Here is a 21,099-nt window from a genome sequence, read left to right as displayed (position 1 = left end):
TCCATCTCTCCCTCTCAGAGGGGGTGGCAGATAGCCTAGTAGTTAGGAGCGTTGGGCCTGGAACCAAAAGGCCGCTGGTTCAAATCCCTGTGCCGAGCAAGGCAGTTGACCCCCAAACAACAAGTACTCCACAACTGCCGATGACGTTGATTAAGGCATCCCCCTTCCCTCATCAATGTGGTGATATCTTTTATCTTATTTTCTTTTAACTTAAGGACCCGAATGATTTGCTTTTACCCAGTTCTGCATCACATGGCCTTACGATTTCTTCTGCATCGCTGCATTGGCTCCTTACCTGGAGTGGCTGTATCTCTAGTCCATTAGAATGCATTACCTGAGCCCAGCTGTGGCTCTTTAGGGCCCGAGATTAGGGATCAGTGTAGACAGCTCCTATCCTGGGTTCTGACAGAGCGGAGCTGTCTCAAGGTGGATGGGATAGAAAAACAACTCATCGTCTGGGTAAAAATGCAAGTGTAATCACACTCACAATGAGTTGTCTCCAATCTCCATGCAGTTCCGGTGTGAGCCAAGGACAGCAGCTGGCTGTGTGTGTGTTTATTGTTGTGTCTCAGGACGAAGGCCGGGTTTCTTGAGAATGAGACAGTGGGTCCCGACGGGAACGCGACCCGAAACCCGCTTTCAATGAAGACACAGTGAAGCACGAAAGATGGGAGGAGAGCGGGAGGAAATTGAATGCACTCCGAGGGTAGGAAGAGGAGATCGGAAAATGACATTACTTCATTGCCATGCCGATCCAGATAGCACCGTTACGTGTGGGACATATCAGAAACAGTGAGTGGATGAACAAATGTGGTCGAGGCAAAATATCTCTCCATCGGACGCCAGGGGAGAAGAGAGGAGCCAGAGACAATTTATATCTCCCCTGCAGTCGTTTTCATGTAATAAGCCCATTAAATGCTGTGGGCGTCTCATTCGTCCCTTTCCCCAGTAAAGCATATCTGTCAGCGGAATGGGCTTCGCGGCACATGCAGCATTATGGAAGACCCTTAGAGATAACAGGGAAACATGTATTGGTTTCATGTAGTTCATTTATAATAACATCCTGTAAACCATGCCAAGAGAGGATAGGGATGCCAGCCACCGACAGTGCTGCGTCTGGGGCCCGTTTTTCAGTCTGTGCTTTTGTGTGTAGGCAAATGTCCTTCCTGTTTAAGGAATAACAAGAGAAGAGACATGGAGAAGACATGAACAAGGAACACACATAGACCCACTACAAAACCTTCACAGGGTTGATGAAGGCTTTAAGTTTATTAAAAGCCTCAAAGCCTACTGTAAAAAAAAAAAATAATACAATTTGCACTTGACACCAAAGTCACAACCTTCAAAATGCCCTCCGACCATTTCTAGAAAAATACACATTTTTCACACACTTATTAGTTTAAAAGCACTTTAATTAAGCTGTATCCAAACATTCATACATATTCAATCTTTATCAAATCACAATCCACATCACAGGTTAGTTACACACAGTGTGTCATGTCATCTTGAGACCTGCAAGATGAATGGTTTACATAAATATTTCGGTCATTATAAAGCCTTCAGCAGAACTCATGTGTTCGTCAAAACGTTCCCCCACTTCAGCTGGCTTAGCGAGTCAGCGTGGGACTGACACCGTTTGGTTCCACACAGATATATCCATTGTACAGCAAAGAAACATCAGCCAGTTCATCAGAACGGGACAGCCACAGACCGTTCACCCACAGGGAACATTATAAGCATGACCTGATTCACTCACAGCTCAGAGTTGAAATATAATCATGGCCTTTCGCAGCAACCAGTAATGATCGTGGAGAGGCTTCCAAAAGAACAGGCCGAGCCTCCCACAGTGTTGAGAGTTTAGGTCTGTGTGTGGTTTCACAGTGGCAGATGATAGATGTGTGTGCGTGCATGGAGTGTGTGTGTGTGTGTGTGTCCTAGAGTTGGCTGATGTTTTGGCTGCAGGAAGCAGCATCTGTCTGATTGTGGGCTGGTGTATAATTGTAACGGCGCTAACTCATTATGATGGCACTCTCACAAAGACATTACCCTACACACAGAGGACAACCCACTGGCAGCAGCCCCCCCCCCCCACACTAGTGAGAGGGGCTACTAGTCTTAACTAAATAACTTCAAAATAGACAAACTGTAGCTCTGTGCCACAGGTGCGAAACTTCCTGGGAAAGCAAAATCACTTAGGGACCTCTGATTGCCCAGGAGTTTCTCTGCCCTCACATTGTATCACAGCGATACGCAGAAGCAGTGAGGCATTGCCGACAGTCTAGCTTGGTGATTTCTACCTCCCATCGCATTGTCTTTGGATGCCCACACAGTACATCAGTCACATACTTGATTGGAGGTACATATAACAGATTCCTCCTTTTCGTTCATCTCCATATTCTCGGGAAACCTGTACTGCAATCTGGTGTAATTGCAGCAGATACTCGCTTAAGCTCCAGAGGGGAGATGCATCAGGAGAGATACTTGACTGGGAAGGGAAAGCGCCATATGACAGCCTATATGTTTTGTCAAAAGCGCAAGCTGATGGCAGTTCTCCTCGAATAAATGGGAAGTCTGAAATAAGTGATCAACCGACTTAAAAAAAAAAAAAATGAAAGTTATAAATTGAAAAAAGAAAAAATGCAGGACTTGCATGTGTGGTTGCAGGATGGAGGGATAAAGGGTCCAAATGCAGGACTTTCTAGCGCAATTGGGGACAGTTGGTCCCCTTAAGCTTGCCACGAGAGACTTGATCCCTCTATTACAGACCATGTGTAAGTGTCAAACGTGGTCCTCCCCTCGACACCTCGGGCAAATAGTCTGATCAGCTGGCAGTGAACACTGTAGAGAGAGAGAGAGACACACACACACACACACACACACAGAGAGAGAGAGAGAAAACAGTTACACATGTATTAACATAATGAGTGTTCGTTTTCAGTCTGACACAGATGTAAAACTAATGGAATGGAGATCAGGTTCCAAACTCAGAAGCGTCCCTTGATCATTTTAGAGTAAAAACCGAGATTGTTATTTAGCGTTCAGGTGGCCTGGTTACAGAAACACTGTGATGAAACTTGGAATGGTCCAGTAGTAGTGTGGAGGTTAATGCATTAGACAGACCCCGACTTCAATAAGGGTTCAACTCAGATTTCATTTTCCAGTCAGTCACACTGGTGGTTCAAATAGTATGTGTGTCTAGCAGTGAAAGAAAGCAGCCTATTTCTTTTCTTTTCAGGGGGGGGGGGGGGTGATCAGGGTTATCGCCATTAATTATCTCAGCCACTCATTCGCGGACTCATTCCAAGAACAATTACTGGAGAGGAAAAAAGGCAATAAATGAAGGGACTAAAAGGCTCTTAACAGTGAAAGGGATATTGAATTAGATAAACTAGGATTACACAGCCATGCCTCATTGGCAAAGTATAACGGAGCATAAAGTAAATGATGTGTTCAGGAAGAAAGCCACTATTGTGCTATATAAGGAACTCTACTCATGTTGTGGTGGTGGGAGGGAGAGGCACCATCATGCTATATAAAGATCTCCACTGATGTTGTGGTGGTGGGAGGGAGAGCCACCATCATGCTATATAAAGATCTCTACTGATGTTGTGGTGGTGGGAGGGAGAGCCACCATCATGCTATATAAAGAGCTCTACTGATGTTGTGGTGGTGGGAGGGAGAGCCACCATCATGCTATATAAAGATCTCTACTGATGTTGTGGTGGTGGGAGGGAGAGCCACCATCATGCTATATAAAGATCTCTACTGATGTTGTGGTGATGGGAGGGAGAGCCACCATCATGCTATATAAAGATCTCTACTGATGTTGTGGTGGTGGAGGGAGAGCCACCATCATGCTATATAAAGATCTCTACTGATGTTGTGGTGGTGGAGGGAGAGCCACCATCATGCTATATAAAGAACTCTACTGATGTTGTGGTGGTGGAGGGAGAGCCACCATCATGCTATATAAAGATCTCTACTGATGTTGTGGTGGTGGAGGGAGAGCCACCATCATGCTATATAAAGAACTCTACTGATGTTGTGGTGGTGGAGGGAGAGCCACCATCATGCTATATAAAGATCTTTACTGATGTTGTGGTGGTGGAGGGAGAGCCACCATCATGCTATATAAAGATCTCTGCTGATGTTGTGGTGGTGGAGGGAGAGCCACCATCATGCTATATAAAGATATCTACTGATATTGAGGTGGAAGAAGTGGGACCCCTGTGTGTGTGTGTGTGTGTGTGTGTGTGTGTGTGTGTGTGTGTGTGTGTGTGTACGTGGGTAAACCTCAAACTTCTTCAATCTCTTAACAAAACCAACATATTACAATTCTGAATAGCATACCTCACTTGTATATCCGCATGAGGCAAGATCTCCCCATCACAGTTCCAGTTGCTATGGCCCGTGTCGTTGTTGGGATGGGCCGTACAGACCTGGTTACAGACCTTCTTCCCACTGGTCTCACTCAGGTCCACCTCTGAGATCCCGTTGCTTTGCTTTGGAACAAAACGGAACCGCCGCACACGGTGCACCTCCACAAAGGACATGTCAAACTGTGGAGACAGAGAGGGATGGAAGTCAGGGGAGGGAGGGACGGAGAGGGAGGGACAGAGAGGGAGGGACGGGGAGGGAGGGAGGGACGAGGAGGGAGGGAGGGATGGGGAGGGAGGGACGGGGAGGGAGGGACGGGGAGGGAGGGAGGGACGGGGAGGGAGGGACGGAGAGGGGAGGGACGGGGAGGGAGGGACGGAGAGGGGGGACGGAGAGGGAGGGACGGAGAGGGAGGGACGGAGAGGGAGGGACGGAGAGGGAGGGACGGAGAGGGAGGGACGGAGAGGGAGGGACGGGGAGGGAGGGACGGAGAGGGAGGGACGGGGAGGGAGGGACGGAGAGGGAGGGACGGAGAGGGAGGGACGGAGAGGGAGGGACGGAGAGGGAGGGACGGGGAGGGAGGGACGGGGAGGGAGGGACGGAGAGGGGGAGGGACGGAGAGGGAGGGACGGAGAGGGAGGGACGGGGGAGGGAGGGACGGGGGGAGGGAGGGACGGGGAGGGAGGGACGGGGAGGGAGGGACGGAGGAATAAGGAGAAGGGAGTAAAGACAAGATAGAAAGTCGGGAAAAGAGGCAGAAAAGAAGGGGTCAGTCAAAGGTCTGAATCTTTCACTGCCCCAGAAAACAATCTCCCTTTATCCCCCCCCCATCACTACTCAGTTCTACTCCACAGATTGTCTGAGAGGAGAGGAGGGTGTTAGAGCGATTTATTCTCCATCACACTCACTTTATGACTGGGCCTGGTTAGTATTCATACCAAGTGTCCCCTAAAAAGCTTTCGACAAAACTATGAATACACTTACTGGCCTCTCACTCCATGTTTCGCTCCGTGGTGGATGGGCTATGCAGATATTACAGAGGTATAATACAATGGAAATCCTAACGTCCCACCTGTGTGTGTGGCAGTATGCGCAGGAGGATGATGCAAGTTATCCAGAGCGCCTTGTAGAATTGGGATATCACCTTGTAGAATTGGGATATCACCTTGTAGAATTGGGATATCACCTTGTAGAATTGGGATATCACCTTGTAGAATTGGGATATCACCTTGTAGAATTGGGATATCACCTTGTAGAATTGGGATATCACCTTGTAGAATTGGGATATCACCTTGTAGAATTGGGATATCACCTTGTAGAATTGGGATATCACCTTGTGTAGAATTGGGATATCACCTTGTGTAGAATTGGGATATCACCTTGTGTAGAATTGGGATATCACCTTGTAGAATTGGGATATCACCTTGTAGAGTTGGGATATCACCTTGTAGAGTTGGGATATCACCTTGTAGAGTTGGGATATCACCTTGTAGAATTGGGATATCACCTTGAATCACCTTGTATATCACCTTGTAGAATTGGGATATCACCTTGTAGAATTGGGATATCACCTTGTAGAATTGGGATATCACCTTGTAGAATTGGGATATCACCTTGTAGAATTGGGATATCACCTTGTAGAATTGGGATATTTACGAAAAGTGAGAGAGGGCGGAGTGGGACACAAGACAGTGTCTGAACTGAGGTATACCCCGATTTAGAAAGAGCTGTGTCAGCCAACTAAACCATGAGGTCTGCAAGCAAAGTACAGGGAAACTCTTTCCCACTCAATCTCCATCTCTCACCCGTGACATGCAGTAAGTGAGAGAGATGAGTGACTAAGCAAGAGACGTAGGAATTCTCCATCTCCCCCCGAACCCCTTGTGACTTTCAAAAACTTGTATTGTGGACCAAGACAGTACATTGCCAGAGATGAATATGGTTTGAAAATAATCCCGTACTTACTTAGCAAATAACTTTGTTAAATCTGATCACTTTTTGGCGGGGTGATAACCACCTCTGATGGAGGCATCTTACATCCAAATGATCTTTTATGCTTTTGCCAATGTGAAAATAAATAAATAAAGCGCTAAATGTTTCTCTCAATGACAACTCAAGAGTTCCCACCTGGTCGTCCTTGTTGGTGTGTCGTATAAGGTGTCGGAGGAAATCGAGGCGGGAGGCCTTGCGTACCAGGATGAGGTCTGTGGTGCCGTCGGCCAGGTGGGCATAGGGCGACAGGCCTCTGGGGCTGCGAGGACAGGCACAGCTCATACTGGCAGCGTTGATTGCTAGGAACTTGCCCCGGATCACACGCCATACACCATCACCACTGGTCTCTTTAAACACAAGAGGAGATGATCGATAAAAAAAAAAAAAGTGTCATCCCTTTTGGGGAAAATTCTTCCTACAGTGCTGCGTCTGTATTATTGCTAGTAAAATATAAAAACATTCGTTGACTCTTTGGGTGCTCTAAAATCAGGAGCGAGGCTGGACAAAATATTATGTTTTATTGCACTCATGTGACGCCACTCGGTAACTGTTAGGTGAATCAAAGTCTTCTGCCATTAAATGACTGGTTGAGTGGTTTAATGGGGGATGTATAGTAACTCCAAAATGTCTGAGTGTTTTACGATAATATCCCTGATGGGGAATATTATGTGATCCGAGTCCATAAAACGCTTAATTATTCTAGTCGCCTCGTAAAACAAACTCACAGGAACGATAACCTGAACCAACGTTAACAAGTCCACCGGGATTAAACAAACTAAACTAATTTACTTGGAAAGTAAATGATTAGACGTCTTTAAAAACTACCAATGGGATTGCGATTAGACATCTACAAACTTGACTGTAGGTCTTGGCATCGTCTTAGCTCGGGAACCTCTCAAGTGTCCCCGCACACATGAAACATTTCGGGAGGCTCGTTTGCGACGTGGCACCGAGCCGGCGTCTTGCCCCATTTGCTTAAGCAATTGTTGGAGATTTGATCACCAAAACGTGTGCAGCAAGTCTGCCGCCAACTCTGGCAGCCAGACCAACTATCTCCCTGATTAGTGGGGTTCTGACTCCCTCTGTCTGTCTGTGTGTGTGTGTGTGTGTCCCAGCACCACAGGGACCTGTCGCCTCAGCCAGCGCTCCAGCCAGCCACAACAGAGAAGCCGGAAATTAACACCAATTAGAGTCCCGGGAGATGAGAGGAGAAAGGGGATCTCTGTGGCTCTCAGTAAACTCAGAATAAATAAATGCAGGCTGAGAAGAGTTTCCCATTTCCCAAAAGTGGGGACTGTAGTGTGTGTGTGTGTGTGTGTGTGTGTGTGTGTGTGTGTGTGTGTGTGTATGTGTGTTGTTTGTTAGATAAGGGTCTGGGATGAGAAGAGTGGGCTGTGAGGAGTGTGTGTGTTCAACACCATACGGTATACTATGACTGTCTGTCGGGCGTCATGGCAGTGAGAGAGAGACAGACGAGGGGACAGACATGGGGACAGGAGGGACATCAGCTTTATCAACAGACATGGCAACAGGGAAAAGACCACACACGGCACACACTTACAGAGGACCATAACCTCTTACCCTTGTCAGTGTTCTCTTCAGCCATCTTGTAGACATGATCCCCTGAGAGGAGATGCCCATTGTTGGCACCCTGCTCACAGATATGACACCCAGTCATGCACGTGACCTTGTCTCTAGGGTTCCCCAGGTTGTCCTCAGCGGGCAGGAAAGCGACGGTCCCTTCATAATACTGATGGGTCAGGAACGTCTTTAGGCCTGCAATGTGTGAAGAAGCAGTGTGTGGCTTTGAAAATCCTGATGTTGACATTGTGTGAAATGTTTAGTTTCTCCACTCATTCCTCCCTTTCCCTGTAGGTCATATTCGGAAATGGAGATAAAAAATTTTTTTTTTACTACATGACGTAGTCACTAAATCGTTGGACTGCAATTGTAATAACACGTATAACTCCATTATTTACCCGAGAAGTCGTATCTGGAAGGACCCATCCAGCGCTTCCTCTCGCTGTCTGTCAGCACGTCGCCGTAGAAACCGTATCCGAGCAGCGAGACGGAGTACCTGAGGAAGGTGTTGTTGTGATGGACAGAACACACATCCATGGGCTGGGAGTCACCTGGAGGAGAAACACACAGAAAAACAGACCGAAAGGGGGCCTCATTCAACTGGTTGGAATGTCGTCACGGAACACTCCCTGTAGAATAGTCTTGGCGTTCGGGTCAATGCCATTTCAATATCAGTCCATTCAGAAAGAGAACCAAATTAAAAATTGGGTCCTCATTGAAAAGCATGGAAGAGAACTGGAATAACCAGTGTCCTTCCTGAATTGACCCAACCCCCCCTGGACAGGACTCTAGTAGAGTGCAATGTTATCTCTTTCAACCACACTCCAGACTGTGCGCATGGGACAACACAAGTGTACCTACAGGACTTAGGATGGTGTACTGTACTCAGACATAGAATGTTTGTACTATTGAGAGATGCAGCTAATTGTGAGCATTGTCACCGAGATATATTAAGACATTCTATTAAATCTCGACGTGAACAGGTAGGAGACCGATAGACCTGTTTGTTTGTGTTTGTGTGTGTGTATGGTTACTTACCCATGATGATGTGCAGGGCTGAAGTCACTGGATCGTTGGTGCCTGTGGTAGAATAGCAGATACAGTCAGTCGAACCTGTTGGATAGGAGAGATACAGGCCTCGTCAGTCACGTAATAGTATCTTGAATCTCAAGAATAATCCCAAACCACCAACTTTGGGGGCCGTTTTCCCCAGAAACAGATTAGCCCTAGTCCTGGACTAAAAAGCACATCCTATGTAAAATCTCTAATGAAATGGCTTTTTACCCCAGGACTAGGCTTTGTCTGTATCCAGGAGTTTTTGTTTAAGTGTTTAAATATGGTTTTTATTGAATCATCAATGGCCATAAAAGTGTTTTATGATTAGAGTTTTGAGATGGAGTTAGAACAAGAGTTTAAGTAGTTTTATTAGGCAGAAAAGAGATGATATGTACCAGGGCCAAAGAAAGATATCATAGCCAATGGGTGTGTCTGGATCTGGCCAATCAGAACTCACTACACAGTAAATGAGGGGAAAGCGAGACGCAAACCCTTCCTGGCACTTGAGAGAAATGTTCCGTTTGACTTCGAAATCTCTGATTTGATATTATGGTAATAGGTGTCTATCGACCGTGCGCTACCGTTCAGCTGGGGGACAGTCATTTCAGGCATATCTGTCACAGTTAGATAATTTACGATCTGTTGAGACGAACCAACGACACCAAGACAGACCGGTGAGGAGACAGACTTATTTCCTATTTCCATCTCTACAGATAGACTGCAGACTGATGCTAGGGATGCTTCCCAAATGGCACCCTATTCCCTAATAGGCTCTGATCAAAAGTATTGCACTATATAGGGAATAGGGTGCTATTTGGGATGCAAGCTAGATGTTTTCAGCTGACTCAGGGAACCGTGACAGAACAGAGAGCCTGGGAAATCAGCCCTGCCGTTCACAGATGGACTCATTGCTTAGTAATCACACTCCTCTCTTTTCAGATTGCTCTTATCAAGAATCTGACAATGACACAGCAGAGAGTAAAAGGGTGACATGGGCTGACTGGTTTGCTTCTCCAATACTTTTTGAAAAGTTATTGAATTAAAAACTAACTGTAGTGCTACAGACTGGTTTACACTTCCATATTTCTTCATCAGGTGAAGATTGAAGATGTGTGTGTGTGTGTGTGTGTGTGGAAGCTTGGCTGTCTTGGGTGTGTGACTGTGTGAGCCGAGCATGTATTTATTATGGATCCCCATTAGTTTGCCCTACTCTTCCTGGGGTCCAGCAAAAGTTTAAAAACATTACAATACATTCACAGATTTCACAACACGCTGTGTGTCCTCAGGCCCTTACACCACCACATATCTACAATACTAAATCCTTGTGTATGTGTGTGTGTGTGTATGTATGCATGTGTCTGTGACATGCATACTTCTCATAAATAAAACTAGTGATGAAGTCAATCTCTCCTCCACTTTCAGCCAGGAGAGATTGACATGCATATTATTAATATTAGCTCTCTGTGTACATCCAAGGGCCAGCCGTGCTGCCCTGTTCTGAGCCAATTGCTGAGTCAAGTCCTTTTTTTGTGGTACCTGACCACACGATTGAACAGTAGTCAAGGTGCGACAAAACTAGGGCCTGTAGGACCTGCCTTGTTGATAGTGTTGTTAAGAAGGCAGAGCATTGCTTCATTATAGACAGACTTCTCCCCTTCGTAGCTACTACTGCATCAATATGTTTTGACCATGACAGTTTTCAATCTAGTGTTACTCCAAACAGTTAAGCCATCTCAATTTCCACAAGATTTATTACAAGATTTGGTTGAGGTTTAGGGTTTAGTGAGTGTTTTGTTCCAAATACAATGCTTCTAGTTTTAGAAATATTTAGGGCTAACTTATTCCTTGCCACCCACTCTGAAACTAACTGCAGCTCTTTGTTGAGTGTTGCAGTCATTTCAGTCGCTGTAGTAGATGACGTGTATAGTGTTGAGTCATCCGCATACATCGACACTCTGGCTTTACTCAAAGTCAGTGGCATGTCGTTAGTAAAAAAAAAACAAAAAAAAAACAAGGGGCCTAATCAGCTACCCTGGGGAATTCCTGATTCTAACTGTATTATATTTGAGAGGCTTCCATTAAAAGAACACCATCTGTGTTCTGTTAGACAAGTAACTCTTTAGCCAAATTATTGCAATAACACATACATTTTCCCAGCAGCAGACTATCAATAATGTCAAAAGCTGAACTGAAGTCTAACAATCAGCCCCCCCAATCTTTTTATCATTAATTTCTCTCAGCCGTTGGGTGTAAGTGCTGTGCTTGTTGAGTGTCCTTCGCTATATGCAGGCTGAAATGCTGTTGTCAATTTGTTTCCTGTGAAGTAGCATTGTATCTGGTCCAAAATAAAATCCAGAAGTTTACTAAGGGTTGGTAACAGGCTGATTGGTCGGCTATTTGAGCCTGTAAAGGGGGCTTTACTATTCTTTGGTAGCGAATGACTAACTTCCCTCCAGGCCTGAGGGCACACTCTCTTCATTAGGCTTACATTGAAGATGTGGCAAATAGGAATGACAATATCATCTGCTATTATCCTCAGTAATTTTCCATCCAGATTGTCAGACCCCGGTGGTTTGTCATTGTTGATAGACAACAATTTTTCTCACCTCTTCCACACTGACTTTAGGGAATTCAAAATTACAATTCTTGTCTTTCATAATTTGGTCCGATATACTTGGATGTGTAGTGTCAGCGTTTGTTGCTGGCATGTCATTCCTAAGTTTGCTGATCTTGCCAATGAAAAAGTCATTAAAGTAGTTTGCAATATCAGTGGGCTTTGTGATTCAATGAACGAAGGAGCCGAGTTGGCCTTTTTCCCAAAATGTTATGTAAGGTGCCCCAAAGCTTTTTACTATCATTTTTTATAGAATTCATATTTGTTTCAGGGTGTAGTTCATTTTTCTTTTTCTTTAGTTTAGTCACAATGTTTCTTAATTTGCAGGACGTTTGCCAATCAGTTGGGCTGCCAGACTTAATTGCCATACCTTGTGCCTCATCCATCTCAACCATACAATTCACAGTCATTTTAATTCCTGTGCTGTTCGTAACTACCCTGGTAGGTTGACTGACAACCTGATTCAGGTTGCAGGCACTGGTTACAGTTTGAAGTTTTTTCCTGAGTGGGCAGCTTGATGATAGCCAATCAATATTTAAAAATCACCCAGGAAATATACTTCTCTGCTGAGATCACATACATTATCAAGCATTTCAGACATATTATCCAGATACTGACTGTTAGCACTTGGTGGTCTATAGCAGCTTCCCACAAGAATGGGTTTTAGGTGAGGAAGATGAACCTGTAGCCATATTACTTCAACAGTATTTAACATTAGATCGTCTCTAAGCTTTACAGGAATGTGGTTCTGAATATAGACCGCAACACCGCCTCTGTTGGCATTTCTGTCTTTTCGGTAGAATATATAACCATGTATTGCTACCACTGTATCAAAGGTATTATCTAAGTGAGTTCCAGAGATATTCAGAATATGAATGTTATCTGTTACAAGCAAGTTATTGACTTCATGGACCTTGTTTCTTAGGCTACATATGTTAATATGGGCTATTTTTAGCACTTTTCTGGGTTGCTTGATTGTTTTTAATGCTTTACTGGGAAGCTTGTCAGAGGTAGACTTACTCATGTTATTTACATTGGAGCTGAAGTGAGCTAAAGTGGGCTTCCTGCTATTGCACACCGCCTCAGTGCTAACAGTAACTTTGGTTTATAGGCTCATGATTACTGCTTACAATAAGCTGTAGGATAAGCAGATATAGTCGGTGAAATTAGGGGTACATCACTTAAATTACTTACATTGTGTTTGCCAATGCCCCTAAGATCATGTACATTTGATGCGGCATTATGACGACTCATTGTCACAACGGTCGGGATTAATTGAGCTGGGTCTTGGATCATCTACCAGTCATTGTTTCAACGCAGTCCTTTTCAAACAACAAACCTTAACACCCAGTCAAAAATATTCACAGAAGAGAGGAAACTAGCTACTCTCTCAGCTCCCTCTGAATTTCCAGATTTTTCCTCGAGGAGATATTTCCCGCAGTTTTGACTTACTTCCTCATTCAAATCATTCCAAAGGCTCTCTCACTATCTCTGTCTGCCTACCTAATAGAATAACAGTCAAGGTTCAGTCATGAACCTAAACATACTACCTTGAAAATATGTGATAAGACAATGTGAATGTGTTGAACGAGACACACAGCCACTAGGTTTCTAGGTAGGTAACCTGATAACACCGTGGACTTTGGGTACTCTAACCAAGGTTGTGTGTGTGCTGGGTTGACTTTGTAAACACTCATACTATTTCAGTCTATTTGATACAGAGAGGTTCTGTTCGCTATCTTACCACGTCTGATTAAAACGTCATTATTACTTTGAGTTATTATTTCTCCTGGTATACGGAACTGCACTACAACATGACAGTTGGTTATCACTATCCCTTATCGGCCTCAAAATTATGTTTCGATTGATTGATAGGTAACAATGTTTAAAATGTTTGTACAGGATAAGCAGTGGCAGCAGAAAAGGCCACACTTGACCTCATGAGACCTGTCAGTGGGACACCAACCAGGGCAAATGCACAAACAAAAACTGTGATACTGTGAGTCCTTTTCTCTAGATATATAGTGTTAACTGGCTTATAGTAATAATTTCATCTTCATCTGACTGACTGGAAAAAGAAAATTCTGGACCCCAGCAGCAGCAGGCACTCAATGCTAAGTAGAAGCATTAACCTACAGAATCACTGAAGCTATAGGCCAAACCAGCTGTGATTTGATTCTCCTCCTCCATCTTCAACCTAAGGTATTGTGAAGTAATGGATTTCAAGGTGGTGAAATGTATGATGATTTTTTTATATATTTTTTTAAACTGGTCACACAGCACAACAGGCCCCCTCTAATTGAGTTTTGAGTGATGGACTCTTCAGAACCCCCTGTGGGACCCCAAGCCCTGTTGCTATAGGGATTCAAACTCGTAACTCAGCAACAGCCAGAAAACAGAACATGGGGATTAAGGTTAGCCACAGTGGGAGTCAATCATAGCCATGGCCACTAACAGAGGTATAACACAGTCCCATTCTATGAGCTAGAACTGGCCTTTACCTTACCATAACTTAACTTAACTTCTCCCATTCCTTCCTCTCCTCTGCGTCTCTCCTCCCCTCATACCTGCAGGGATGATTCCGATGCGGAGCGCACATGGAACCAGGTCCTGGTTCGGTTGGTTCTGGTCCACTCTGGAATCACTCTGGGTCCTAGAGACCAGGCCGTGGACAACCTCGCTGAACATCCCGTCCCCTCCCACGCACACCACCCTGAACAGGGACACACACACACGATGCATGAAAACATTCCATTGAGACCAGCCTTAGGGTCTGCTGGTTTTTGATTTCCTTTTAATTTGTGTCCAATTAAGACCTAGACAACCAGCTGAGGGAATTTCCTAACTAAATCAGTGACCATAATTGATTAATCTTAGGATTCATATGTCGGGTCAAAATGACGCAGCCTAATGTTTTTTTTGTTTTTTGTTGCTGTACTGTTCTTCCCCCAAAATGTCATCTAATATTCCAGGAATTCCTGAAATAATGTGTCTTTACTGTTCTAACATCCTAGTTTTGTTTTTTATATCTTATCTTTTAAGGAAGAGTTTTTGCATCACTACCTCACGTTTTCATATGTGGGTCAAATATGACCGGTATGTATTTCCTATAGAATTCACTGCATTGCACTCGTCAAACTAACCTTTCTTTTTGCTACAACAATAAAATATAAGTAATTAATAACATTGATTAAATATCTTGTTTTTAAATGTTCATTAATCACCTTTTCATGCATCCTTTTGAACTCTTTGAGTAAAAGGAGTTTCATTAAGGAGGCTCATAAGAATGTGGTCAGATATACAACCAAAATGGTTTTACAGATGCTGGATGAGGAAGCCATTGGTGCCTCTGACTCAGAATCTGAGGTATCCAATTCAGATGACACATATTCTATGTGCCTGTGGGTCAAGTTGGAGTTGTGGATGCACCTAGTAGTCCAGCTGTCCTAGATGATTCTACAGATGGGGAGGATTCCTCGGAACCGAAATGAATAAAAAAGGGGTCTTACTGGAGTGAACACTCCTGCCCTCCCACTAAAGTCAGGACCAGAACCAGAACATCCGGAGGAGCTGCCCAGGGCCTGTGCCGGGAAAGCAGTTGTGTCACCAAAAGTAGCCTGGGAGCTGTTCATTAGTGACAACACCGTTGAGGAGGTCCTAAAGTCTACAAATTTAGAAGGACGGAGAAGAGCGACAGGAAAAGGGACAGAGTGGAGAGAGGTCAACAAGGAGGAACAAAAAGGCCTTAATTGGTTGAACCCTCCTCGCCGGCAAGGAGAAAAGGTGGGATGTCTCCACACGGGAGATATTTTTGGATCCACTGCAGAATCCAATGTATAAGGCCACCATGTCGGTCGGAAGATATCTGGCGCTACCTGAGGCTTGATGACAAGAGGACCAGAGTGTTCAGAGAGGCAACGGATCACCTGGCAGCCTTCCAGTATGTGAGGGACCTTTTCAAAGCAAAACTGTAGAAGGTTCATCCCCATCGACTGCGTCACAGTGGATGAGCAGCTTTCCTCCAGACGTGACGCTTAGCATTCCATCCAAAGAGTTCAATCTTGGTTTCATCAGACCAGAGAATCCTGTTTATCATGGTCTGGGAGTCCTTTAGGTGTCTTTTTGGCAAACTCCAAGCGGGCTGTCCGGTGCCTTTTACTGGGGAGTGGCTTCCGTCTGGCCACTCTACCATAAAGGCCTGATTGTTGGAGTGCTGCAGAGATGGTTGTCCTTCTGGAAGGTTCTCCCATCTAAACAGAAGAACTGAGACAATGGAAAGATGTGGGGTGATGAAAGAGCCATGCCACTACCACTCAGAGCAGCCAGGGCCAGAAGAGGAAGAGGTGCCAGCTCTACCCACCACTCAGAGCAGCTAGGGCCAGAAGAGGAAGAGGTGCCAGCTCTACCCACCACTCAGCGCAGCCAGGGCCAGAAGAGGAAGAGGTGCCAGCTCTACCCACCACTCAGCGCAGCCAGGGCCAGAAGAGGAAGAGGTGCCAGCTCTACCCACCACTCAGCGCAGCCAGGGCCAGAAGAGGAAGAGGTGCCAGCTCTACCCACCACTCAGCGCAGCCAGTGCCAGAAGAGGAAGAGGTGCCAGCTCTACCCACCACTCAGAGCAGCCAGGGCCAGAAGAGGAAGAGGTGCCAGCTCTACTCACCACTCAGAGCAGCTAGGGCCAGAAGAGGAAGAGGTGCCAGCTCTACCCACCACTCAGAGCAGCTAGGGCCAGAAGAGGAAGAGGTGCCAGCTCTACCCACCACTCAGAGCAGCTAGGGCCAGAAGAGGAAGAGGTGCCAGCTCTACCCACCACTCAGCGCAGCCAGGGCCAGAAGAGGAAGAGGTGCCAGCTCTACCCACCACTCAGAGCAGCTAGGGCCAGAAGAGGAAGAGGTGCCAGCTCTACCCACCACGCAGCGCAGCCAGGGCCAGAAGAGGAAGAGGTGCCAGCTCTACCCACCACTCAGCGCAGCCAAGGCCAGAAGAGGAAGAGGTGCCAGCTCTACCCACCACTCAGAGCAGCTAGTGCCAGAAGAGGAAGAGGTGCCAGCTCTACCCACCACTCAGAGCAGCCAGGGCCAGAAGGTGAAGAGGTGCCAGCTCTACCCACCACTCAGAGCAGCCAGGGCCAGAAGAGGAAGAGGTGCCAGCTCTGCCCAAGTGCAAAGGATAGAAGTCAGCTGCTGGTGTTCTCAGTGCAACACATCCATCTGCAAAGAGCACAGTCACGTGCTTGTGGTTTGTAACAAATGCATGGACTAAGAGCACAAGTAAGCATCACACACACATGCACACGTTGTTCCTTTTAGTGTTCATGCTTTCTATATTCAAAATTGTTAGTGTTGTCGGTTATATTGATGAACTTTGGATTTTTAAAAAAATGTTTTGAAATATTATAAAACATGCTTAATTAGGGTGGCTTTATTTGGTTCTTCACACTAAAAGGTTGAATGTGAAACTTTGATTGTAAAGATTGACTGTAAGAAAAAGATGCCAATATTTTCAATAGCCATTATGGAATTTCATAATATGTCATCATTGAAATGGAGCGGTTGAAAAGCGACTAAAAAAAACATTTCTAACAATAAAATAATTATTGAAAAAGTCCAAATCATCACTCAAAATAATTATATTTCACAAAAAGGATAATATTTTTTAACCCATATAAATAAAACAGATACGACATTATCGGGTCATTTTGACCTGGCAAATGCATCCATGGGGCGGCCATGTTTACAATGCATCCTCCAGTACAATTTGAGGAGTAAAAACCCACAGACACTCTGCCCCCCTCAGCTTTCATGTTAATGCGGTTGTTGTATTGATACTGCTAATAATGTCCATTTTGCTCTCAGCAGTCTTCTTCCCTCAGACATGAATGCATTGTGGTTGAACATTAACTGTTTTTATACTGAAATCTTCACTTAGTCTTTTGCACCAACAAAGTCATTTCTGACTGAGATAGTAAAAAGTCTAAGCCAGGTGATTGAAGTGTTTTCCTGCTGTGTTTAAAACGCACCCGTCACATTGCTTCAGATCTACCTCCGTCTTCAAGTGATCCCTGGCATGATTGGCACTCTCCGTAACTATGGAAACAAGTTATATCGTCACTATTAAAAACCCATGATGAACATCTCACAAGCTTGTCAAGACGTTGCACACACATTACAAAAAAATGGTTAAGCCAAGAATCCTGCATCCAGTATTGCACTTCCCATTGTCTAAAAGGAAAGAAAATATGTTTTTTACCATAAAGTGTTTCCAACAAATGGTGAAAGGCCAACACCAATTAAAACACCTCGAGCTATGGGTCTGGGTCCAGCCTTAAACCCATGACAGATCTATGGCCGCGAGCTGCCAATACCCTAGACGAGGGATCGGCAACTCCAGTCCTCGGGGACCTGGTTGGTCTCACACTTTTGCTCCAGCACCAGCTAACACACCTGACTCCAATAATCGACTAATCAGGACATTCAGTTTAGAATGCAATAAGTTTTAAATCAGCTGCGTTTGCTAGCGATGGGGAAAAAGGGAAACACCAATCCCGGCCCCCGAGGACTGGAGTTGCCCATCCCTGCACTAGACAATTCATGATCTTCCCAAGCTATGTGATGCCTCCCCCTGCCAATACCTTAGACCCCTCAAACTCAACTCTGGACCTTGAAGCCAACTCCAGTACTCGTTTTCATTTGTCCTCTCTAATCAGGGTCCCGATTTAGACCTGGCACCCCAAGTGGGTGCAATTAACTATCAGGTAGAACAGAAAACCAACAGGCTCTGGACCTCGTAGGGTAAGAGTCGAGTAGCCCGGCCCTAGACGATCCATGGTCTTCCCAAAGCATCCCATGAATCATAGATGTGTTTGGAATGGATTCTCATGTTTATCGACTATCACAGCTTCCATTACAGTGTTCCATTGATGGATGGTGCTATAAATAAAACCATATTCTTGGGAGTGGTTGGCGGGTATAGGCTGTTTGCCAAGTCAACAAATAAATATTTGCCGGGCCATAAAAGCTCATTTTTTATTTAAATGTTAATGTAGGCCCCCTGACAGGAACTCACCGATCACGTCGGTGGAGATGGAGGCTCGAGAGAAGAGTGGGGCTACTCTCTGCTCGTAAATCCACTTCCCGCGTTGTTTCCCACTGTAGGGATTGATGTACACTAGCAAGCGTTTCGGTCGGATGCCTGCAAAGTGAAGGAGAGCCTGTTTGGTCATTAAAAATGGAGGACTCAACATTTAGTTTAACGGACGGTAGAGTGTGATTGTCTGACAACTTCATGAAGTTTCATTAACCAACAAAACTTTACAGAAATGCTCCGTTATCAAACTGACATCCTCTGACTGATTCTCTTAATGTTCTCCAGAATAAATTGTTGGGATATTGAAGGCTAGATGAGCAAAACGCATTGGAAAGGTACTTCTTGGTAAGATGCTAAATAGTGTATTAATGGTTGGTAAAATGGTCCCACTTTACACAGACAACACATTTAAAGAGATACGCCTTCATAGATGTTTCACAAATCGAGAGCCTTTAAAGTTGGTGTGTGTTTAACGTAAAACAGGCTGCATTGAAAAGGACATACTGAGTAGTGAGAGTTGGTTGTTGATTGTCTGGACCCACTGTTGACGCTGTGCCTCGTCTAAGCAATGGAAGATGATGTCTTTACACTGCCAGCAGTGATGTTTGGTCCTCTCCGTGTAGGACACTATTTCGAAAAAGAGAGAAAGACAGAATGGAAAACTGAAAAGTCAAGAGGGATACTATCATTCCAACAAATTCATGGCTTGTTTGGGTTGATTAAACAAAAATGTCTGCCTCCACAAACCATCCCATGCCAGATTATGTATCCCTCCCCTACCTGTAAATGCATACGGATACAACAGAACTCTATGCTTCCTTCCACCATCTTTGTTTGTTTGGTCTTCTTCTTCTTTGGTCTCTCTGGCACCAACTATCTCAGACACCAAGAGAAAATGGTGGTCTGCTGTAAACATTAAGAAACAACACAGAAAAACAGTTAAATACCCCATAATAACACAGCAATTACACAAAGGACAAATTGACATGCGGTCAGGATTTAGAATTCAACAATAGAGATTCGATATCAAAAAGGCAAAGATAACCTAGGGTTAAATTTACCTGAATGGGTGTCTTTTTAGGGTCATATTCCCCAGTGCTTGCATGAATGAAAATCAAGGAACATTATTTATGTCCTGGGATCATGTGAACGCTTAAGAATGAGCCTTCCTGTTTAGTTGACTATCCTATTAACAGGCTGTGGGCACTACATCTTGCATCACCATATGCCAGTAAGCATCTCATGTGACCGTGCCACACTGGGATTAGGGTGACAGTATCAGAGTCATTATGGCTTTGTTCAAGGAAGTGGAGGGTTCAGACCAGGCACAAGGTGACGTTAATGATCTACCTCAGTCATAGACAGTAACCACCTAACGTTGACATACAGTACCAGTCAAAGGTTTGGACACACCTACTCATTCATGGGTTTCTTAATTGTTATTATTTTTTTACATTGTAGAACAATAGTGAAGACATCAACACTATGAAATAACACATATGGAATCATGTAGTAACCAAAAAAAAGTGTCAAACAAATCCAAATGTATTTGAGATTCTTCAAAGTAGACACCCTTTGCCTTTGACAGCTTTGCACACTTGGTATTTTTCTCAACCAACTTCATGAGGAAGTCACCTGGAATGCATTTCAATTAACAGGTGTGCCTTCTTAAAAGTTAATTTGTGGAATTTTTTCCTTCTTAATGCGTTTGAGCCAATCAGTTGTGTTGTGACAAGGTAGGGGTGGTATACAGAAGATAGCCCTATTTGGTAAAATACCAAGTCCATATTATGACAAGAACAGCTCCAATAAGCAAAGAGAAACGACAGTCCATCATTACTTTAAAGACATGAAGGTCATTCAATACGGAACATTTCAAGAACTTTGAAAGTTTCTTCAAATGCAGTTGCAAAAACCATCAAGCGCTATGATGAAACTGGCTCTCATGAGGACCACCACAGGAAAGGAAGACCCAGAATTACCTCTGCTGCAGAGGATAAGTTCATTAGAGTTACCAGCCTCAGAAATTGCAGCCCAAATAAATGCTTCAGAGTTCAAGTAACAGACATCTCAACATCAACTGTTCAGAGGAGACTGCGTGAATCAGGCCTCCATGGTCAAATTTCTGCAAAGAAACCACTACTCAAGGACACCAACAAGAAGAAGCGAGTTGCTTGGGCCAAGAAACACGAGCAATGGACATTCGACCGGTGAAAATCTGTCCTTTGGTCTGATGAGTCCAAATTTGAGATTTTTAGTTCCAACCGCTGTGTCTTTGTGAGACGCAGAGCAGGTGAGCGGATGATTTCCGCATGTGGGTGATGGTGCTTTGCTGGTGACACTCAGTGATTTATTTAGAATTCAAGGCACACTTAACCAGCATGGCTACCACA

At 44.7% G+C, this 21,099-nt stretch overlaps 1 protein-coding gene across 1 annotated transcript in view; it reads right to left on the bottom strand.

Moving 5' to 3' along the window:
• Positions 1-1,225: 1,225 nt before the first annotated feature.
• cerk (ceramide kinase) overlaps positions 1,226-21,099 on the bottom strand; it is a 35,827-nt gene continuing 15,953 nt past the window's right edge. Inside the window, exons 2-12 of the mRNA XM_064938237.1 lie at positions 19,487-19,612; positions 19,211-19,333; positions 18,686-18,811; positions 17,640-17,706; positions 14,188-14,333; positions 8,989-9,063; positions 8,349-8,501; positions 7,951-8,145; positions 6,505-6,716; positions 4,351-4,559; positions 1,226-2,838 (exon numbers count right to left, since the gene is read on the bottom strand). Of these exons, the coding sequence (XP_064794309.1) occupies positions 2,727-2,838; positions 4,351-4,559; positions 6,505-6,716; positions 7,951-8,145; positions 8,349-8,501; positions 8,989-9,063; positions 14,188-14,333; positions 17,640-17,706; positions 18,686-18,811; positions 19,211-19,333; positions 19,487-19,612 (1,544 nt within the window). The 3' untranslated portion in view covers positions 1,226-2,726. The remainder of the gene's footprint in view (positions 2,839-4,350; positions 4,560-6,504; positions 6,717-7,950; positions 8,146-8,348; positions 8,502-8,988; positions 9,064-14,187; positions 14,334-17,639; positions 17,707-18,685; positions 18,812-19,210; positions 19,334-19,486; positions 19,613-21,099) is intronic.

Source organism: Oncorhynchus masou, chromosome 26 (genome assembly GCF_036934945.1).
Source record: "Oncorhynchus masou masou isolate Uvic2021 chromosome 26, UVic_Omas_1.1, whole genome shotgun sequence".
Lineage (NCBI taxonomy): Eukaryota > Metazoa > Chordata > Actinopteri > Salmoniformes > Salmonidae > Oncorhynchus > Oncorhynchus masou.
The sequence above is the reverse complement of the archived record's forward strand: the minus strand, read 5'-3'. Positions and strand labels throughout refer to the sequence as shown.